This window comes from Schistocerca americana, chromosome 2, assembly GCF_021461395.2.
Source record: "Schistocerca americana isolate TAMUIC-IGC-003095 chromosome 2, iqSchAmer2.1, whole genome shotgun sequence".
In the NCBI taxonomy this organism is placed as follows: domain Eukaryota; kingdom Metazoa; phylum Arthropoda; class Insecta; order Orthoptera; family Acrididae; genus Schistocerca; species Schistocerca americana.
In genome coordinates this window covers 139,359,625-139,381,645 of record NC_060120.1, presented here as the reverse complement: position 1 = coordinate 139,381,645, position 22,021 = coordinate 139,359,625, and the positions used below count along the sequence as shown (strand labels likewise).

The following is a 22,021-nucleotide window of genomic DNA, read 5'->3' as shown; positions in this document are numbered from 1 at the left end:
TATTAGAATAAAAAATATATTAAATATATATCGTATGATAACAGATTTTTTGTTTTGGCCGCTTCCAGCATGAGCAGAGCTTTAGCGAACGCTAACTTCTGCGTCTAGCGTCATTCTAGAGCCAACTGACAGTAGCACACCTTGTATGAAATTAGTGTTTTCTTATTTTTCACACATGTCTACTCAATGCAATCTCAAGTGTAGTACACTTGAAAGATCAATACACTCAGTTTTATTTTTCTCCTGTCATTTTCAGTTCATACTCAATTTTTATTTTTTAAGGAGTTTGTTATACTAAACACCCAGATTTGATGACAAAGATTTTGAGCAATAAACAAAAATTTAACAATGACAATGATGGCTAAAGTGATAAAGTTTTAAGCTCAATATTTTTTCAATAATGAATATGTCAATATTCTTTCTAAGTACCAAAAATAGAAAACGTATGAAAAAACTCTTAATTTGGCTTTTTTAGGAACTTGATACTGTGATATGATGCTCGATGATGTGGTCCTCAAGAAAATTTTGTTGGGAACCCCTGCCCTATCCGGACGTCTCTTTGAAAGTATTCCCAGCAGAGTCCAGTCCGTCAGAAAAACAAAGGGCACACACACCAGGTATTACTGTCCGCTAATACATTTGACCAGATAATGTTCACTTTCATACCAGCCTTCATGAACATGTATTTCAGGCATTGCTCCTCACTGCTCGATGTGATATTCAAAAGCTGGTTGGTTGCATGATACAAGTAATACAGGAGTGTATTTGTGTCAGTTGGGTTCACAACTCATACTGCTGCTGTCTTACATCCCGAATGGAATGAAAGTTTAGTCACTTAATATGCTTTATGCGATGAAAACCTCCACAAAGTTTAATAATTATCGTAGTGCTGCTTCATGGTGCGACAGTTTCCCTGGACCTCTATTGTACGCTAGGACCTACCTGTTATTGGCACACCGAGCAGCAGGGGCAGCGCCTCGGCGCCCTGCACGAAGCCCCAGGCCCGCGCGAAGTAGCGCGAGCGCACGCTCTGCATGGTGAACACCTTGAGCGAGTAGAAGAAGCCGCCGAGGCACACACCATACAGCCACACCACCAGCACGTAGCCGTGGTAGCCCTGCACCGTGCTCAGCGCCAGCAGCGACAGGCCTGCCAACACATATATCACGCGGTTCCTCACACGACCGAGGAAGAAAAAAAACAGATCTTAATCGCAAAATATTTCTTCAGTCACTTGGAAAAAGACTCAGATACTGCACCCAAATGGATGAAGCCAAGAGAACTGCTGGAACGTGATAAAACACGAAAATAACAATTAAGATTTGTGGAATACTGCAACTATTACCGTGACGGTAATGACTGTGTGTTTCCTTGTGGCATTGCCAGAAGTCAGCAGCTATCTGCTACGGGTTAGCACTGAAAGCTTAGGTGATATTGTTCCTCACGGTAGGGGTACATGTATTGGCCTCTGCTATGTGAGGAAATGTTGAAAAGAAACTCCCAAGTATTAGGTAGTGAAGTGAAAGGAAAGGAAATGATCGTCAGAAGGACAGATTCAATATACAGGCTGCCTCACCTGCCGCTACAGTTGTGTTTTATGCAACCTGTTGTGTCTTCAAATACTACACACAAGGTTTTTTATATTCTCTCCATCACTACACGCACATTGTTAGTCCTTCACAAAAAAATGAACAGCACATTTTTGTAGAAAATTGAATGTAGGTGAACTTTTTACAGGGTATGTTTTGGCTAGAGGTAATAGGTTCCGAATTATTTGAGAAAAAAGTAAAAAATCTACGTCTAAATACGCTGTTCTTCAATACGAGTCACACGAAAACCGTGGCTTCCACTGAAAATGTATTCCAGTACAAAATTTAACTACATTACATTTTATTAAAAAAAGTGATGTTCATTTTTTTCTGTAGGACTAAAAGTTTGCATGTAGCGAACGAGCGAATACGAAAATCTCACCAGTAGTTTTCGGAAGGCATCCTGGGTTGCATAAAACCCGCCGCTGGAGCAGCTGAATCACCATCTATAAAAAAGGCAGCTACTATCATATGCGTCCGCTATGAGTGGCAAAGGAGGAACTTCCGTCCCTCCCCTCCCATCTCTTGTTCAAATCTGGAGTACAGAGTTTTTATTCAGTACAGAATTATCATGCATATCTAAAAGCGAGTGAACTGCCATATATTCTCGGTAATGCAAGCTTTATATGTCACCTATAAAATTTACTCCTTTACATGTAAGTAAGAAAAAACAATTTTAGAGTCTTCAGTGAACAAGACCTGTGATGCGGTACCAGAAACTCTCCAGTAACGTGTCGTCATTATTATGAACTAATTGCTAAGGCCGAATGTGATCTCTGAGAAATATTGCACTGATTTCCAATATAACGACTACTACAGTTTAATGCTCCATCATTAGGACGAAGTGATGCAGCATTAAAATGGGGAAGAACATGACAATGAATCAGTGGTAACTTGATAATGGAACTATCATATTACCTCTATTGATTTAGGGGAATGCAAGAAGAAGTCCAAATTACGATCACAGGTAGAATTTTTAACCTTCATAACACTACTTCAGTCCCTTAATAATATTTCGCTGTCAGCGATGACAGACAGTTTCAATAGAAATTTGTAAATGCAAGGTGGCTGCATAGGTTTCAAGACCACTGCTAAGAAGGAGAAGGGCGTTTTCTTTCAGGCCTCAATGATCTATTGATTTGTTTGATGCAGTTTTCGTTGCACGTATATCCGAGTGCACAGCAGAACTCTACGAAGTTCACAAATGGGCAGCTCAAAGTCAGCCATACGCACATATCTTGGCAAAACGGGACATACTGCCACAAACGTGGGCTGCAATTTGTTATACACCATCAAGAGAAAGATCTGACTCTCAGGAATACTCCCATGACACACTTTAAATAACCAGATGGAAATGAGATGTTGCCGTTTTTCAAGTAATTCTCATTGTTTAAAAAGTGAAACGTAATACCTCGGATCACATGAGAATCTTTTATTCACTTTTCGTACCTTATTCCCTCACTATGTATCTTTTTAACATTCCGACTTATACTGTGAGCTTGGTTTTACTGTGTTCCCAGTTATAGTGTTCTACAGTTAAGGCACTCCCCACCCTTCGGATTTGATAATCCCGCCGCGCCTATCAAGTGCTGTGGTCTTCCACCGTTCACTAGCGTCTCCGGTCGTATGGAGATCCACGCAAGTTTAGTAACCAACGGACCACCTCCAATAGTTTACTCTTGCATAACGCACTACAGAGGATTATTTGAATTTCGTGAATTGGTATATTTAGACATTCAAGCTATGCTAGGTGGTTCATTAATCTGTTCTTCTGGTTCCTAAGCCTACCTTTACAAATGGGCTCCTCTATTATCTGACATTTATTCACGGTTCTTACTAGTTCTTGGTAAACATCTTAAATAAAATTTCTAACATATGTGAGACTGGTTCTGATCTATCTTCCTGCCACAGTTGCGAAAGGACGCTTTGTGAGTGTTTTAGAAATTTGGTGTTGAACCTACTGCCTGCAAGGTAGGAAAATACCATCTCATGCACGCAGAGTTCAGAAGAGTGCAGCAGTACGGTCAGTGATGTACTCGTAATCTGGCAATGATATCAATGTCAAATCCACTGCAATCCTCGTACAGGAAACGTAATCGCTAACAGAAATTAGTGTATGGGTTCAGGCATAACTATGTATTAGCGAAAATGATGTTTTTACTCTAAGTATGACTTCATGACATATTATATTAGGTCTACAACTTTGCTTCCGCCATTTTGCAATAGACGGCAGTAGCGGCATTGGGGTTCGTGCGGTTGGTCATAGGTGTAATACAATAAGCATCTGTAAGCATAATGCCATAAAAATATTAGTCGATTTTTGATTGCATCATAATGTTATTCCCGATTAAGTACGTCAACTTACGTACCCATTCCTCGCCATTTGCGGGAAGCTTTAATTTTCAGCTCTAGCATGAATAAATCTGAGGCTGTGTCTCTTAAAATGCTGGGTAAGACCAATGGTGAGGGAACTATTAGTGCAGAGAATGTTTCTACGCCTTAAGAAGGGTGATTCTGATGTCTGTGGAAGAGAGAACGTTTTCGTACCTACTGAAACCGACTAAGACAGTCACAGGACATCATTATCGAAAGCAATTGATGCGTTCGAGCCCAGCATTGAAACGCAAACGGCCACAATACAGCGAGAGACACGTAAAGGTAATTTTGGCAGCAGGTCAGTGCTCGATCCCATGTCGCAAAACCCGTCAAAATATCCCTCCCGCCGCATTCTCCATACGTTGTTCTCTATGACTACCAACGTTTTGGATCAGTGGCATACAGTCTGGCTGACCAGCACTTCCGATCATATGAACAACTGCAAAATTGAATCGATTTATGGATCCCCACAAAAGACGCCCAGGTCTTCAGCCACGGGATTCGCATGCTATCCGAAAGATGGGAGAATATAGTGGTCAGCGATGGTCAATACTATGAATAATATTTTTTTGTACGTTTTTCACAATAAAGCCCGAACTTCGAGAAGAAACCGCGGAGCAAAGTTGTAGACCTAGTAATAAGTACAGGATGGTAAAATATTTATGTGGGGTGTTCACAACTGTGAAACGAAATCCTAACTATTCTAAGGTTCTTTAATAGTAAGATGGTTGAAGACCATGGTTGTGGATCGAAAAAATTCAAGAAAGTTAAACATAGTTTGGCCAGAGATATCAGTTACGCTAAAACTACAGAATTAAAATGACCTTTTAATTGATTGTTGTCGGTAAAGAGGAATCAGAAAGAAGCACACAGTTAAAACAGTTCAATAAGTTTAGGGTATAAAGCACTCTATAGCGGCTGATCGATCATTTCCATTAAATCGGATATCTCGAGTTTCTGCTTCACTTAAGCCTGATATCTTTAACTACACATCATGGTTGAATCTACAATAAAAAAAAGGAGGAGAGACGGAGACTACCGCAATTCTGAGTGTCAACTGAATATCACTTTCTGGCATTGGGCGAGCGCACGTGTTTAGCTTTCATCAGCGGCAGCAGTGGCGGCTGTTGGCGCGAGCTGTAAACCTGACAATCTATTCTAATTCTCTCTTGGCTGTTAAACTCTACTCTGACACATTTTCTACATCTGCGATGAAGCCAGACTCCTAATTGTTCCGCAACTAATTGGCTGGAATATCGCATACGCCATTGCCCTCAAATCGCTCACAATCGTTATGTGTTTGTCCTCGGTGTGATTCTCTACACTAAGGACTTTGTAGTTTAACTCCTTACAAGTTAAGACGAGCCTGTCAAGAAGTCTTCACATTGTGACTCTCGTAATCGTCTCCACGTGGAGCGAGTCGCCTCGCTCAAACACTCGACGATTTGCTGCAAGAGAATGATGGAATTTTCCTCTCAGTAATTTGCCTATATCAAAGCGGGTGGCCATGTGTTTTCTTTCTGGCCAATTACAGCTGCACCCAGTAGATTTTTTGTAGCCTATGACAGGCGTCATTTCTTTCGAAGGGCAGAGGCTAACTTCTGCTATGTAATACTGAGATAAACAGCGTTTTGCCGGCCGATGTGGCCGAGCGGTTTTAGGCGCTTTAGTCTAGAACCGCACGACCGCTGCGGTCGCAGGTTCGAATCCTGCCTTGGGCATGGATGTGTTTGATGTCCTTAGGTTAGTTAGGTTTAAGTAGTTCTAAGTTCTAGGGGACTGATGACCTCAGATGTAAAGTCCCATAGTGCTCAGAGCCATTTCAGCCATTTTTTTTGAGGAGCGGTTTTGCCCGCCGGCAGTCTACGCAGTGGCTCTGGCGTCTCATTGTGTCCGCTAGATTTCCTACTATGAAGTTTTTGGCCTACATGGGATGGGCGTTGCCATCGTAATATTCTATTTCCCTCAGAACTCCATCCTGTAGTGTGGGTCTGGGAAATTATTTGCATGAAATTACTAGTGTGAGTGTTAGTAGTTTATATTCACGATCTGCTGGATTGTTTATTAGATCTGCATATCAATAAAATTCGTACAATTTCACGTAATTATATCATGTGGCACATCGATTTAACAGGAATTGTTTCAGGATTTCAGTGTAAGATGTGTTATTTGTTTGACACCCTAGAAATTCATAAACTTATAAAGTTTTCAATATGGTTAGTCCTTCATCTACATTCAATTTACACATGGATGCACATGCAGGTCCAAGAGCTTAATTAATGTCTTGCTTCTTGATTTTTAATTTTGCATAATTTTATCCCTTTGGGGATTTTTATTTTTATCTTTCTAGTAACCAAGGTTATGGTTCTCATAGGCAGACGCTCCAGTGATGTATCTTATCTGTGCTTCTTGTATTACATTTTAATCATATTTGTTACATTAAATAAGGTTCTTTCTGCCATAGTACCTCATCGCCTGCACAATTCGCCTCAATGCTCTGCTGCTTATTGTTTGTTGATGACTTCCCCTCTTCATGGGGTTGGATTACGTCATAACGGACGTTGTGGGTGTCTCCGTGTCCTTATGTAAGGTATACTACTGTAAGTAGTTTTGTTTAGGTTACTTTTATAACCCATCCGTAATTTTTAATATATCGATTGCAATATTGCTTTCTTTACTCTGTAGAACAACCTGTAGATGCTATTTAATGCAGTAAAACACGTCATTAATGAATCATTATTTAACAGCTGTTTCCCATTTAGTGAAGTTCATTTTGCTGTCTAATAAGTTTGCTGGTCTTTCTGGTGTCTCCACGAGGAGGGTCCTTTGCGTTTGCTGGTGGAAATATAAATGGTCGGTTTTCCACCCGAACAGCGAATGGTGGGGGCAGGGATCACTGTTATTATTTATTCTTCGATGGATTGGTAACACTGACTTGTATGCTGCTGCTCAGCGTTCCCAAGATAAACTGACAGCTAGGCTTTGAATTAATATGAGTGAAAACTAACTCCTCTATGATCACATCAGTGCTGATCCAACAATGTGGAACTTCGACATGACAAACGGAGGCCCTTCATGTACGAAGGCAGTTGCTTTCTGCACCGCCAATCAGGCTTCTAGGAGATCGAGCTGCTGTGAGAGCCTTAGCGAGACCGTCTATTTATTTTTGCCTATCCATATCAGCTAGTACTTTTGGCTTCGCCTTCCAGTTACTCCCATGTTAACACCGTGGAAACGGGATCTGTGTCCACTGGCGTGCCTTAAAACGAGCACTACACTAGCTCGCTATTCTGACCGTTGTCTTAAACATCAGGTTCTTTTTATACTGCAGGCTTAAGTCTCCGTAGCCTCATGTTTGTCAAGCATGATTAAAATCAAGGTCACGAGGAACTACCACGATAGTTCGTAAATAAGAGTCAACTAAGGACTCAAACAGCTGCATTGTTGGATTGAGACCCATAAATACACTTAGTAGATTTACACGTTAAACAAAGCAAACAGTACTAAACTGAGTGGGAAAGGTGCTATTACTACGGATAATTATCGGCTAAGCGACCGGCAGACAGCGCCAGGCCTATAAGGAAAAATTACACAAACACAGTCATGGATCATATACGAACAAACAAACACAAAATGAAAAACATGAGGGCGAGCAATATATTCTGTCTAGTGATGGTAAAGCTTGAAAGATTATGTGGCCCGTTTCAGTAGTAGCTGCTAGTTATCATCGTAATTTCGATGCATCTGATTGTCACGATTGGTAAGCAACGAGACTGTAGATTCTTCTTGTCGACAAATGTGTCAGCCCTCCCTGGTCTCCCGATACTTTAGCCCCTCAGGTAAACTACAATAACATGGCACCCGGGCTCTAGGCCCATGTAGTGTGAAGGGTAACAGTAGTAACTGCAGAACACACAAGTTTCCTGTAAAAGATTAAAGCTGCAAAATTAGTCCGACCGCAAGCTTGTGTGTTGTCTGAAACAAACCAGTCGACTGCCCAGTATGCGGCTACTTCATTTAGCGAAATGTAACACAGTTTATTCTCACAGAGCCAGGAATGCAGCTTGTATTTGTTAGTTCGCCAGATACTGGCGTCTTCTCGCAGCTGAAGACGTCTCTCTGATGTATCCTTCCGCGATGTTCCCATAGACTTATACTTAATGAATAACGCTATCATGGCGAAAATTACTAACGCCCTAATTAAATGGAATCCGCAAAAATTGTGAAAAACAGTTCTATGCATATGCATCATTACTGTCTATTTGGTATCTTCCTTATGCCCTCACCTTACAGATAAAAATAAATAACAAACATTATGTTTAGTATTTTATCCATTCTCAGCAATTTTAGTAGTATATACCGAAATAATAAGCAACCATTGACATGAAAGAAATTTAATTTCTTTACCGATTTCGTGTACTGGTAAAGAAATTCAATTTCTTTTAATAGAACTGGTTGCATATTATTTCGTTACAATCAAGAATTATGCTTTCATTAATTAAGTCAAATTTCTGTGTTATTTCTGACCTCAAAGGCTTCTTAAGCTTTGATTCCGCTAAATGTCTTTTATTGATTAAATTCTGCCCTCCCTGGAAGTGTAGCATGTTAGGTTGTTGTAAGCGAAGACATTATTTCCTTCTGCGTTGGTGCAAACTAATGAGAGAATTTCGTGTGTATATGCAAATATTAAAATGGCTACAGTAATTCAGATTTCCGATTATAATAATTACTAGCCATGATGATGATGAGCGTTTGGCGTCATTGGCCGGGAGGCCCCTCGCGGGGCAGGTCCGGCCGCCATATCGCAGGTCTTATTACATTCGGCGTCACATTGGGCGACCTGCACGCCGGATGGGGATGAAATGATGATGAACACAACACAACACCCAGTCCCTGAGCGGAGAAAATCTCCGACCCAGCCGGGAATCGAACCCGGGCCCAGAGGACGGCAATCCGTCACGCTGACCACTCAGCTACTGGGGCGGACATTACTAGCCATGAAATGCATTTGGTCGATCTCAGTCAAATTTTATTTTGTGTCAGACTATTGAATCAACTCACCGCACGGTGTAAACAGACTGTGAAAAAATTGAAACAAGTGGAAAATCCTAAAAGATACAGATGATTAGTTGTGGCTTGGAAGAAATATTTAGTGCGTCTTCTGTCTTATAGGCACTAGGTAGAAGGATTTAGTGACCTGTAGACACATACGATAATGCGTGCCATTAGTACGTACAAATACATTAACTTTGTTGTGTATTCAGAGAACCCATTTTCCTTTCGAGAGAGTATTTTGAAACTAATATTTTTGCTTGAGATAACGAAAAGAAACTGAGTGGAAATTACATGTTAGACCGCTCATAAAATAGTTTTGCATCTACCTGTGGAGATCCCGTAGTAGAGAAGAGGACAGTGGTTGTGGTGGGGTTGCATCGGTAGCGTCAGCTGCCAGCGCGCTATAAGAGAGGTGTAGTTAAACAGCTGAAGCCGACTCACAAGTCGAGAAATCAGCTACAGCCAGCGAGTCGCACGAACAGATGGTGTCGGTACCAGCAATAATCGACAAATATGTGCTCTCTGACTAGAGTATGCACCGAATAATAGGCTAGCGCACAAATAACAAAGTCGGCAGTTTCTGACGGTCGAAGGCACAGCTCAGGAGATGGCAGCAAACTAAGGTGCCCCCCTCCACCCTACCGACTGCTTAGATCGAGAATGTATTTCTGTGCAGGGGACAGGTTACTTTGCGCGATCTCCATCACTGACTTTTTCTCTCATTTTGTTATTCTTTGTTTCGTCCATGATTATTTGATAGTGAGATAGAAGGATTTGGCAGTTACTCATTTTTCATGTTCCTTCAAAGTACACACTAAGTAAGGTAAAATGTATAAGTCTGGGTTCAGTGTGGGGCAGTGGTGGGGTGAGCGGACTTCCGTAGCCAGCTGTGGGGTTGTGAACCACTGAGGCCTACGGCGGGGACAAAGCCTCTCCGTCGTTTTTAGGTCCTAGTTCCATACAATACAATACAAGGTAAAATGTAAGATAATTGGATGTATAATTTTCGTCACCATAAGTGTAGCTGTTCCACAGTAATCTTAATTCCTACTTCATGAACATTGTGAAGCCTACAAATTGACTATTGTCATGGAATTTTTTTAAAATAAGAGATATTCAGTACGTTGTTTACTTCACATTATAGTCTTCCAGTCACTGACAAATCTCCAGGGTAATATAGTCGTGCACTAAAACTGTTGGATTACATTTAGTAACTGTGGTGTCACCGCCAGACACCACACTTGCTAGGTGGTAGCTTAAATCGGCCGCGGTCCATTTAGTACATGTCGGACCCGCGTGTCGCCACTGTGTAATCGCAGACCTAGCGCCACCACCAAGGCAGGTCTCGTGATACGAGAGAGCACTCGCCCCAGTTGTACGAGAACCTAGCTACCGACCAGATGTACGAAGCCTTTCTCTCTCATTAGCCGAGAGACAGAATAGCCATCAGCTAAGTTAATGGCTACGAACTAGCAAGGCGCCATTAGCCATACAGTGATTGTACTTAAAGTCTCCTGTGTATCGTCAAGATCGATGTACCACAATGATTGAGTAAAGTTAAGTATTAAACCTGCTTCGTACTTTTCTTCCTAACATTAATTACGTATCCTGTTCCAGTACTTCACGCCCGTCTGCGTTAGTCTAGCTTGCCTTTTCAGCCATCTCAACTTCACGGTGTCGGCCCAGCTACCGACACAACATTGGCGACGAGGGAAAAGAGTTCTTTCTGATTGCTTACATTTAATTGTGTCATGGCTTCGCCACATTCTCCAGATGTACTGTCCGAATTTTATCGCTTGCAGAATCAGCAGACGCAGGCGTTATTGGATGCCCTTGGACAGCTCGTCCAGGGTCAACGTGCGCTGCACACCGATGCGGCCGCCGCCGCTTCACCGCTACCGCAGCCACAACCTGCCGTTGCACCGCCTTTTAGGCACTACGACCCGAACCAAGAAACCTGGCACGAGTGGTCCCGCCAGTTTGCGTTCCACCTCGCTGCCTACAGAATTCAAGGTAATGAGCGGCAGCCGTTTTTGCTTTCTTGTGTCGGTGTGTCCACATACCGTGTGATAGTGAAATTGTTTCCCCGACGCGATGTAGCAACTCTGTCCTACGAGGAAATTTTGTCTACATTAGATGCCTATTTCAAAGAAACAGTTAATGTGGTTGCAAAACGGTATACGTTCTTTCGTACAAAACGTACGGCCGGTCAAACTAATAGGGAGTGCGTAGCAACATTGCAAGGACTTACTAGGGACTGTGCCTTTGAATGTGACTGTGGTCTTTCTTATTCAGATACAATGGTGCGTGATGCAATTGCACAGAACGTTTCTGATGTTCGCATACGGGAGCAAATTTTGAAACTAGTTAATCCCTCCCTTCAACAAGTGATGGACATATTGGATAGACAGGACACACTTGACTGTGCTCAGGAATCTTTTGAAACTTCGCCAGCCGTGTGTAACATTAACCGGCCCGCTGGACGCGCTGCGCGGCCCGGTAACCGGGCCTCGCGCACGTCCGCACAGCTGCCGCCGCGCGCTAAGCCACGTGTGCCGCGCCAGCCCACAAATGTAGTGAAATCGTGCCCGCGGTGTGCTACTAGACATTCGCGTGAACATTGCCCGTCACGCCGAGCTATTTGCTTTTTCTGCAATAAGAAAGGACATGTTCAAAGTGTTTGCCAGACAAAGCTCAGATCAGACAATCACAATCATTCCAGGCCCTTTGCTTCGCGCCGGAATCGAACCAAGGACACTCAGGCTCGTGGACCTTCGCCTATGGACATTCATGTCGTTAATTCCGCTTCGTCCAGTGACACTTTCTCTAACAGTAACTGTGTTCGTCCCACAAAAACTGTGCGTCGACGTCGCCGGAAATCACGTCAATTAGCAAGTGATTCTGTACCAGTGTCTATTCAAATTGCACAAAACAGTCGCTCTTGTCGTCAGCAGAACAATAAACTTTTTGTGGACTTAGACTTTGAAGGCAAAGTGATACCATTCCAGCTCGATACCGGAGCTGCAGTTTCATTGCTCAATCATGACACGTACAAACAACTGGGCATACCTCCGTTGCGTTCCGCAAATGTTAAGCTAACTACATATTCCGGACAGAAAATTCCTGTGTTAGGACAGTGCGGCCTTCTTGCAACATACAAGGGACAAACAAAACTTGTGTCATTTTACGTTCTTCGTTCTTCTTCTGCAGTGAACTTGTTTGGTCTAGATTTGTTTCAGTTGTTTAACATGTCTATTGTAAATCAGGTCCTCTCAGTGAATCAGACTGTGCCTTCAGACAGTGTTTCTAGTGTATGTGACGAATTTGCAGACATTTTTGCACCGGGCTTAGGTTGCGCTAAAAACTATGAAGCACATTTGGAACTGGAAGGAAACGCGCAACCGAAATTTTTCAGAGCGCGCAATGTTCCCCACGCATTGCGTCAGGAGGTCGCAAGAACATTGAACAATGTAGAATCACAAGGTGTGAGTGAATGTGCGCAATGCCTCTTCCATTTCAGCTCCGCTTCATCGCTTACGCCGTAAAGGTGTTCCGTTCGTCTGGACGACGGAATGTGAACGCGCCTTTCGCCAGTTGAAATCGGCGTTGCTTTCTAATACTTGCCTTACGCCATTCGATCCCCAGAAACCCCTTTTCTTGATGGTAGATGCATCGGATTTCGGGATCGGTGCTGTGCTTGCGCACAAAGTTGGCTCCCATGATCGCCCTATTGCCTTTGCGTCCAAATTGCTCTCGTCTGCGCAATGAAATTATTCACAGATAGAGAAAGAAGCTTTGGCTCTCGTGATTGGTGTTACTAAGTTCCATGATTTCTTGTATGGTCGTCACTTTACCATCATCACAGACCACAAACCTTTGACATCGCTTTTTCATCCGACCAAGCCTGTACCTCCACGTACAGCGCAGAAATTCATTCGCTGGTCTATTTTCCTCTCGCAGTACCGCTACGATATCTTGTATCGGTCCACTGCTAAGCACGGAAACGCCGATGCGTTGTCCCGTTTGCCTGTTGCTGAGGATAAAGCATTCGATTCTTCCGAACTTGCTTGCATGTTCATTGATTCGGAAACCGATGAAGTGGTCGAATCGTTTCCGATTGATTTTCGTCGTGTCGCTACAGCCACAGCTGCTGACCCTGTCCTTGCTACTGTTTTAGGTTTTGTTGCTACGCAATGGCCTTTGTCAAAGTCTCGGATCGAGGATCCGTTGGTTCGCCGATTTTTTGCTCACAAGGAGAGACTTTTTGTTCGACGTGGTGTTTTGTTGTTGCGTTCTGATAATGATCAGTCCAGAGTCGTGGTCCCACGTTCGTTACAGTCCTCTGTTTTACGGCTTCTTCACCTAGGACATTGGGGTATAGTGCGAACGAAACAACTTGCTCGTCAGCACTGTACTTGGTTCGGAATCGATGCTGCGATTACGAATATGTGTTCTTCGTGCCCGGCGTGTGCCGAACAACAGTCCGCACCGCCGCGGAAAGTCTTTGCGTGGCCAAAAGCCACTTCCCCTTGGCAACGCTTGCACATTGATTTTGCTGGTCCATTCTGGAATGCTCGATGGTTGGTTCTGGTCGACGCCTTCAGTAATTTTCCTTTTGTTGTCCGGATGTCTTCCACGACGTTCTCCGCCACAATCCAAGCGTTGTCTGCTATCTTTTGCATTGAAGGTCTTCCGCAGACTATTGTTTCCGACAATGGCCCACAATTCATGTCGGCAGAATTTCAGTCATTCTGCCAGGCCAATGGTATTCAACATCTGACATCCGCGCCGTTTTCGCCTCAGTCCAACGGTGCCGCTGAACGATTGGTCCGCATTCTCGGGAGGACGCATTGTTGCTCTTTTTGTCTTCGTATCGCTCTCAGCGCCGAGATGGTCGCTCGCCGGCTGAGTTGCTCCACGGTCGTCCTCATCGCACCTTGATGTCTTTGCTGCATCTGCCGCATCAGGTTCCTGTGCAGCGGCAGACTCCTGCTTTTGCTCCAGGCGACGTTGTATTTTATCGCAACTATCGAGGTTCACGGCGTTGGCTCGCAGGGCGCATTCTTCGCTGCCTCGGCCGCGCGATGTATTTGGTTTTGGGGGCCTCTGGTGAGGTGCGTCGGCATCTCAATCAGCTGCGCCTCTGTCGTCGCTCGGGTTCTGCCGCTCCCCGTCTGCTTTCAGCGACGGTGCCGTCCGGTCAGCGCCCTGGGGACCCATCTACTGGCTCGCCTCATCCCCAGGTGTTACCGACGATGCCTTCCATTTTGCCCCATGGCGACGCGCCGCCGCCGCCGCAGCAGCAGCAGCCGCCGCCGCCGCCGCTTGTTCTCCCGCCGGCGCCGCCCGCATTCGACGCTTCGTTGCAGCCGCCAAGCGCCTCCCAGGGTCACGCGCCGCCGATCGCTTCCCGTGACCAGCTGTCCTCCGCCATGGAACTCCCGCCCGCTCCGGACCACATGACGTCATCGCGCGTCGGCTACCCCGACGCAATGGAGGTTGATCCTTCGGTCCCTCCTGTCTCTTTACGGGCGCATACACCGCATGTTGACGTGCACCCTGGACTAGTTTTTCAGGCGTTTCCTAGCTCCCCTCGGACCGAATGGCCGGGTGCGGGTGGCACAGCCTCGCCTGTTGTTAGGCTCCCCACCTCATCGCATACGTCAACATGTGGTCCTCCCCACGGCGGGCGGAAGCCTTATCACACGACCGTTCGCCGATTTGCGGGGGAGGAATGTGGTGTCACCGCCAGACACCACACTTGCTAGGTGGTAGCTTAAATCGGCCGCGGTCCATTTAGTACATGTCGGACCCGCGTGTCGCCACTGTGTAATCGCAGACCTAGCGCCACCACCAAGGCAGGTCTCGTGATACGAGAGAGCACTCGCCCCAGTTGTACGAGAACCTAGCTACCGACCAGATGTACGAAGCCTTTCTCTCTCATTAGCCGAGAGACAGAATAGCCATCAGCTAAGTTAATGGCTACGAACTAGCAAGGCGCCATTAGCCATACAGTGATTGTACTTAAAGTCTCCTGTGTATCGTCAAGATCGATGTACCACAATGATTGAGTAAAGTTAAGTATTAAACCTGCTCCGTACTTTTCTTCCTAACATTAATTACGTATCCTGTTCCAGTACTTCACGCCCGTCTGCGTTAGTCTAGCTTGCCTTTTCAGCCATCTCAACTTCACGGTGTCGGCCCAGCTACCGACACAACAGTAACTTTGGTTTGTGATTTATAGGTACGAAGTATTACGTATATATATTTAGTATGGGGGGCAGTACAGTTGCAGTGTCATGGTTTTTTTTTATTTATTTTTTATTTTTTTTTATGAGCAGAGTAGAGGGAGAGACGCAGTACTAACACAATTTCCTCTCCAGTAATACTGTTATAGATGCCAAGAGTAACATACCCATTTGGCAGATGGACCGGCACCATCAGCGGTCTGTGACATTTCTTTTTGATCTACTATAGAGTCACGTTTATCCTGGGACAATCGCACACCTTAGAATGATATCGATCACCGAGCGAGGTGGCGCAGTGGCTACACACTGGAGCCACATTTGGGAGGGTGATGGTTCAATCCCGCGTCGAGCCATCCTTATTTAGGTTTTCCATGGTTCTGAGCACTATGGGACTTAACATCTGAGGTCATCAGTCCCCTAGAACTTAGAACTACTTAAACCTAACTAACTTAAGAACAGCACACACATCCATGCCCGAGGCAGAATTCGAACCTGTGACCATAGCGGTCGCGCGGCTCCAGACTGAAGCGCCTAGAACCGCTCGGCCACAACGGCCAACTAGGTTTTCCATGATATCCCTAAATCACTCCAGGAAAATGCTGGGGTGGTTCCTTTGAAAGGGCACAGCCCACTCCCTTCCCTGTCCTTCCCTAATCCGACGAGACTGATGACCTCGTTGTTTGCTCTCCTCCTCCAAACGACCCAGCCCAACCCAATGATATCGAACTGCACGCCATCGCCCCAGCTCTACTCACAGGGGAAATTCTTGTGATTGTAACATACATTTTAAGATGTTTTTCTCATCACGACTGGAAAAGTCCCTACCTACAGATCCAGTGCCAATGAGCTACTATGCATTAAAGATATAGAGTAAATAAAAAAAACTTGAAAGTCATATTCTACAATTTATGGGTATCTACAGAAGAATTTTGAAGTTAGTTGAACCATTAAGGTAAGGAATGAGCAGATTCTTCTCATAACCGATGAAAAAAGGAGCATATGAACACACTGACAATATGAATGGGCAGGATGCTAGGACATGCGTTAAAACATCAGAGAATAACTTCCATAGTACTAGAGTATTTTTTGAATATGGAAAATTATTAAAGATTTTATTACAAACTGACACACCTTGAGCGAGACTCTAGAAAGTTAACAGCCTGAACAGATGCTGATGGAGCCTGGTGGGGTGCTAAAAGCATGAGGTATTTTTATGACCCTTAGCTCGTAGAAATGGCTTGTTGGGAGTTGAAAGCAATTGGCGGCAAGCCAATCCCTTAGTAAATCTTGCCGGACAGGCCCACAACAGATAGAGCAGCCCGTCATCAAGACAGGACTCCAGCAGAACAATGCCACGCTACCTGCCATAGCTCCAGTGGAAGCCTGAGCTGGGGCAACGGTCTACACAGTGAACGAGTCTACACAGTGTAGTCCTAAACTGGGCATTGTGTGCAGAGTCAAGTGTAATAAAAATTCACAAGTTTTCGTGTTTGCCGATAGTGCAAATAGGCCAGTGAACCACTTGCTTCAGCTGCCTCGGTTGTATAAGAAAAGTCTGGTGTCTGAAAAATTTTGGAGACAGAATTTTTATTACAGCTCATAGCTAGGACTAATGAGTTCCAAGGCAGAGCCGATTTAGACAAAGATCTTTGAGACTGTATCTGTTCGCTTGTTGCTGTGGGAAGAGACATGACTTCAGAAAAAAAATCATCCCTTCCCCCTCTGTGAAAATTAAAAAAAAGGTAGTAACTGGTGGTTTCCTTTCTTTCAGAGACGCCGGTTTCATAACTCTCGTCCTGGTTGGACATGAGTTTATGATGCCATGTGGGAGAGGAGATTTAGCGCCTCTAAAGCCTTGTGATTGGCTCAAGACAGGGTGAAGGTGATGCCGTTCGTGCACTTTGCGGGAAAACTTATTTTTCTGGAATGGTGTGAAGCACTTCTGGTCGAAGCTCTGGCATGTGTGATTGGTACTTGGGACCTGTCCTGAGAATTACTTCACTTGCGAGTAGTTTCGACTGAGCAGCGTGTGGTGAAGTTCTTACTGTACCGACAGTGTGACTTTAAACGTCTCCGACTACTCGTTTGGCGAGGGCACACTTATTCGTTTTTGGTTTACCAGTCTTGATGTTTGGTATCCTTGTGGGCTCTGTCGTATTCGTGAGACTCATTGATCCTTGGTACGACCAGCAAACGGGTATGTCACACACTGAAATCTGCCATGATTTCATGGCTCTGGAAGAGTGTACATTGTGATCTGTCTGCCTGATCGCTAGATCATGAGATTTCGCATTTCTTTCGTGGCTGCCTCCACGTCTCATCTCCGCCGCATACATCTCGCCAGCTGCAAGTTACATCGCCACACGAAACAAACGGGGTAACGTGCTGCTGCTCCGGCATTGTCAGAGCATGCTGATCTAATTCTCCACTTCCTCTCAGCTGCACCTGTGTAGAGAAACTTCAGTAGATTTGGTCAACCATAGTCTGCTCAGCGTCAGATCAATTCAGATTGCATTGTCCGCATTTTTAGGGCCAGATTACTTGACTCACTTCACTAAACTGTATCTGCCACCCAGGATCGTTGTTCAGCGTAGTCTTAAATCACCTGTTATTTGTTTACGGTATTCAGTCATTAACCTGTTTAGCATAATTTATGTCTGTTTTTGTTAGTACACTAAAATTTGCCTATATTCTCTATCATTTACACTACTGGCCATTAAAATTGCTACACCACGAAGATGACGTGCTACAGACGTGAAATTTAATCGACAGGAAGAAGATGCTGTGATATTCAAATGATTAGCTTTTCAGAGCATTCACACAAGGTTGGCGCCGTTGGAGACACCTACAACGTGCTGACATGAGGAAAGTATCGAAGCGATTTCTTATACACAAACAGCAGTTGACTGGCGTTGCCTGGTGAAACGTTGTTGAGATGCTCCGTGTAAGGAGGAGAAATGCGTACCATCATGTTTCCGACACTGACAAAGGTCGGATTGTAGCCTATCGCGGTTGAGGTTCATCGTATCGCGACATTGCTGCTCGCGTTGGTCGAGATCCAATGACAGCAGAACATGGAATCGGTGGGTTCAGGAGGGTAGTACGGAACGACGTGCTGGATACCAATGGCCTCGTGTCACTAGCAGCCGGGATGACAGGCATCTTATCCGCATGGCTGTAATGGATCGTGCAGCCACGTCTCGATCCCTGAGTCAACAGATGCGGATGTTTGCAGGACAACAACCATCTGCACGAACAGTTCGACGACGTTAGCAGCAGCACGGACTATCAGCTCGGAGACGATGGCTGCGGTTACCCTTGACGCTGGGTCACAGACAGGAGCGCCTGCGATGGTGTACTCAACGACGAACCTGGGTGCACGAATGGCAAAACGTCATTTTTTCTGATGAATCCAGGTTATGTGTACAGCATCATGATGGTCGCATCCATGTTTGGCGACATCGCGGTGAACGCACATTGGAAGCGTGCATTCGTTATCGCCATACTCGCGTATCACCCAGCGTGATGGTATGGGGTGCCATTGGTTACACGTCTCGGTCACCTCTTGTTCGCATTGACGGCACTTTGAACAGTGGACGTTACATTTCAGATGTGTTACGACCCGTGGTGGTACCCTTCATTCTTCTAAACGCTACATTTCAGCAGGATAATGCACGACCGCATGTTGCAGGTCCTGTACGGGCCTTTCTGGATACAGAAAATGTTCGACTACTGCCCTGGCCAGCACATTCTCCAGATATCTCACCAACTGAAAACGTCTGGTCAATAGTTGCCGAGCAACTGGCTCGTCACGATACACCAGTCACTACTCTTGATGAACTGTGGTATCGTGTTGAAGCTGCATGGGCAGCTGTACCTGTACACGCCATCCAAGCTCTGTTTGACGTAATGCCGAGGCGTATCAAGGCTATTATTAAGGCCAGAGGTGGTTGTTCTGGGTACTGATTTCTCAGGATCTATGCACCCAAATGTAATCACGTGTCAGTTCTACTATTATATATTTGTCAAATGAATACCCGTTTGTCATCTGCATTTCTTCTTGGTGTAGCAATTTTAATGGCCAGTAGTGTAGATTGTCCCATCAGAGTTACCCTTTAAAAGACAGAGATAGGAAAATATCCAACAAATACCGCATGTGCTACTGTGAGACGAAGACTTAGGCACAGGAGAGGAATTCGTGGCGGGCCTCTTCATCCCAGTGAGAAGACTTACGACTTAAAAAGAAAGTGATACATGCCTGTCAATCTTTTACCCTTTTCACGTCTGTCTTCCTAACCCATAGAAGTGTTACCTGAAGCAGTACTGATGTTGGCTTACCGATGCCCGCCATGGCGGCCTGGCAGAGGTACTGCCTGGAGACGAGGCACTGGTCGCTGGCGCGCACCACCATCAGGCCGAAGCCCACGCAGCCCAGAGCCGTGGCGAAGCCCAGGAACGTCTGCAGAAGCACCAGTGCGCTGTCGTCGAGGCCTTCTTGGTACCCTTGTAGTGCCTGAAAACATACACATCCATTGAAAGTGAAACTTGCAAGAGTAGTTGAGCCAAGTGCATAATGTCTTGAGAAAATGATGTAAGATGACCATCGACAAATGTAAAGAAAAACGGGTAATAGGAAATAGTCGAATTGAATCAGGTGATGCTAAGGGAATTAGATTATGAATTGAGGCAACTGAAAGTAACAAATTAGTTTTGATATTTGACAGCAAAGTAATTGACAATGCGTACGGTGCAGAGGATATAAAATGTAGACTGAAAATAGCAAGAAAAGTGTTCCCAAGAATGAGAAATAAGTTAATGCTGAATACAAATTAAAGTGTTAGGACATCTTTGTGAAGGTATTTGTATGAAGTGTACCGTTGTATGTAAGTGAAGCTTGGGCGATAAAAAGTTGAGATCTTTTGAAATGGGGTTTATAAAAGAATATTGATGATAGATGAGTGGAGCGAATAACTAATAAAAACAGACTTAAGGGAGCAGGGGAGACAAACACTTGTAATACAACTTTACTAAAAGAAAGGAGCACGTGACGTCAGGAAATCTTAAGTTAGTAATGGAAGGAAGTATGGGGTAAATACTGTAGGAGACAAGATCTGAGTATAGAAAGGAAGTTCCAGTGGGGGTAAGTTGCACTAGTTATAGGGTGATGTAGAGATTGGCACAGTATAGCATCAGACAGGTCATCGGACTGAAGAGCACAAAAACACGTGTCAAAACAACATTGCAAACATTTAAGTGAATGCTTGAAAAGAATAGGGAAGATTCACGAGTGAATGGTTTTATCCATTCTAGAGCAATTAGATCGACACTTGACTGTAAGAGAATCCACACAGCCATGGAAGCGAAATTGTATATACATTTGTGTATAGATTGTGTATAGTTTGGCACTACAGTTAGTAGACGATAGGATGTAGAAAAATTTCCGCTACCAGTCACAATAACAGGTTATTTATTTGTCACACGACTGGTTTCGGGCTTGCGCCCATCCTCAGGTGTTTATACATTCAGGTACATGTTTATATCGCTGGAGATCACTGTATAAATAAAAAAAAAATTTATTTGCTGGTGACTAAACAGATACAAGTGGCGATGTCCCACTTGCACCTGTTTAGTCACAAGCAAATATTTTTTTTTATTTATACAGTGATCTCCAGCAATATAAACATGTACATGAATGTATAACACTTGAGAATGGGCGCAAGCCCGAAACCGGTCGTGTGACAAATAAATAACCTTTTATTGTGACTGGTGGCGGAAATTTTTCTACACCCTGGAAAGGAACAATCACGGAGTTCAACAGCATCCACTATGGATAAAATTCATAGCAGACGATAATTCTGGTATCGCAGACTGTGTGAAAACCTAACATGGTACTCCTGGCCACGCCCGTAGGCGCGTCTTCTTCACTACTGTGGACACCAGAACTGATGCCAAGAGGCCTTATCTAGCCTACAGAAGATAGACTTGTCAGACTAAGTGTTATCGAGGGCTAGGATGATACCTCAAGTACTAGTGAGTTCCCCATCAGGGCACAAGGACTAATAAGTTTCCCATCAAGGGACGTATTTTCTAGTACCTGTTGGAAATAAACTTCTGAAAGTTGTGGAAGGGAGCAACACATGACAGAGGAGTGCTATTGGCGAAAGAAGATATGAAGAGGTGTGTCTGCATTCCCAGCTGTGTGGCCTCGAAACGAGCACCCACTATCCCAGTCCCTGCCCTGACCGCGTCTAACGCATCGAATTCATCTTCTACTGTAGTCTTGATTCGACCTTGACTGCAGTACACTAGGGGCGATGACAGATTAAGGATGGGGCAGGATAAGACAAATATACTCGAATAAGAGTCGACTACAGACTCAGTTCAGTAGGTTTAGTCTGATGAATCAACGAAAATACATTAATAATGAAACTCAAATGCTTGGACGTTTTAAATAGGCACGGAAATTGGTGACAAAAATTCTCGTATATTACTTCTCAGGGAGACTACGTTCGGTCAATCAAGTAAAACAACATTAATAATCGGAGGAGACATACAAATTTAAGAAATAAGAATTGCAACTGAGGGTGAGCCAGAGACACTGTCCACTGAAGGGATGTGGCCGCATAAAATGGCAGATTGCAGATTATCTTAATTATCTTAGTGCGGGGAGGGGAGGGGGAGGAGCGCATGTAGGCGTCAGCGGTCTGAAGGTGATCGTAATTACGATTTGTCATCATCATTGCGGTTGAACTG

The 22,021-nt window shown here is 44.5% G+C and overlaps 1 protein-coding gene across 1 annotated transcript in view; it reads right to left on the bottom strand.

Annotated features, from left to right (window-relative positions):
• The window catches only part of LOC124593835 (monocarboxylate transporter 12-like), a 169,371-nt gene that overhangs the window by 3,604 nt on the left and 143,746 nt on the right, over positions 1 to 22,021 (bottom strand). Inside the window, exons 6-7 of the mRNA XM_047132183.1 lie at positions 19,607 to 19,781; positions 943 to 1,149 (exon numbers count right to left, since the gene is read on the bottom strand). Coding sequence (XP_046988139.1) covers positions 943 to 1,149; positions 19,607 to 19,781 — 382 coding nt within the window. The remainder of the gene's footprint in view (positions 1 to 942; positions 1,150 to 19,606; positions 19,782 to 22,021) is intronic.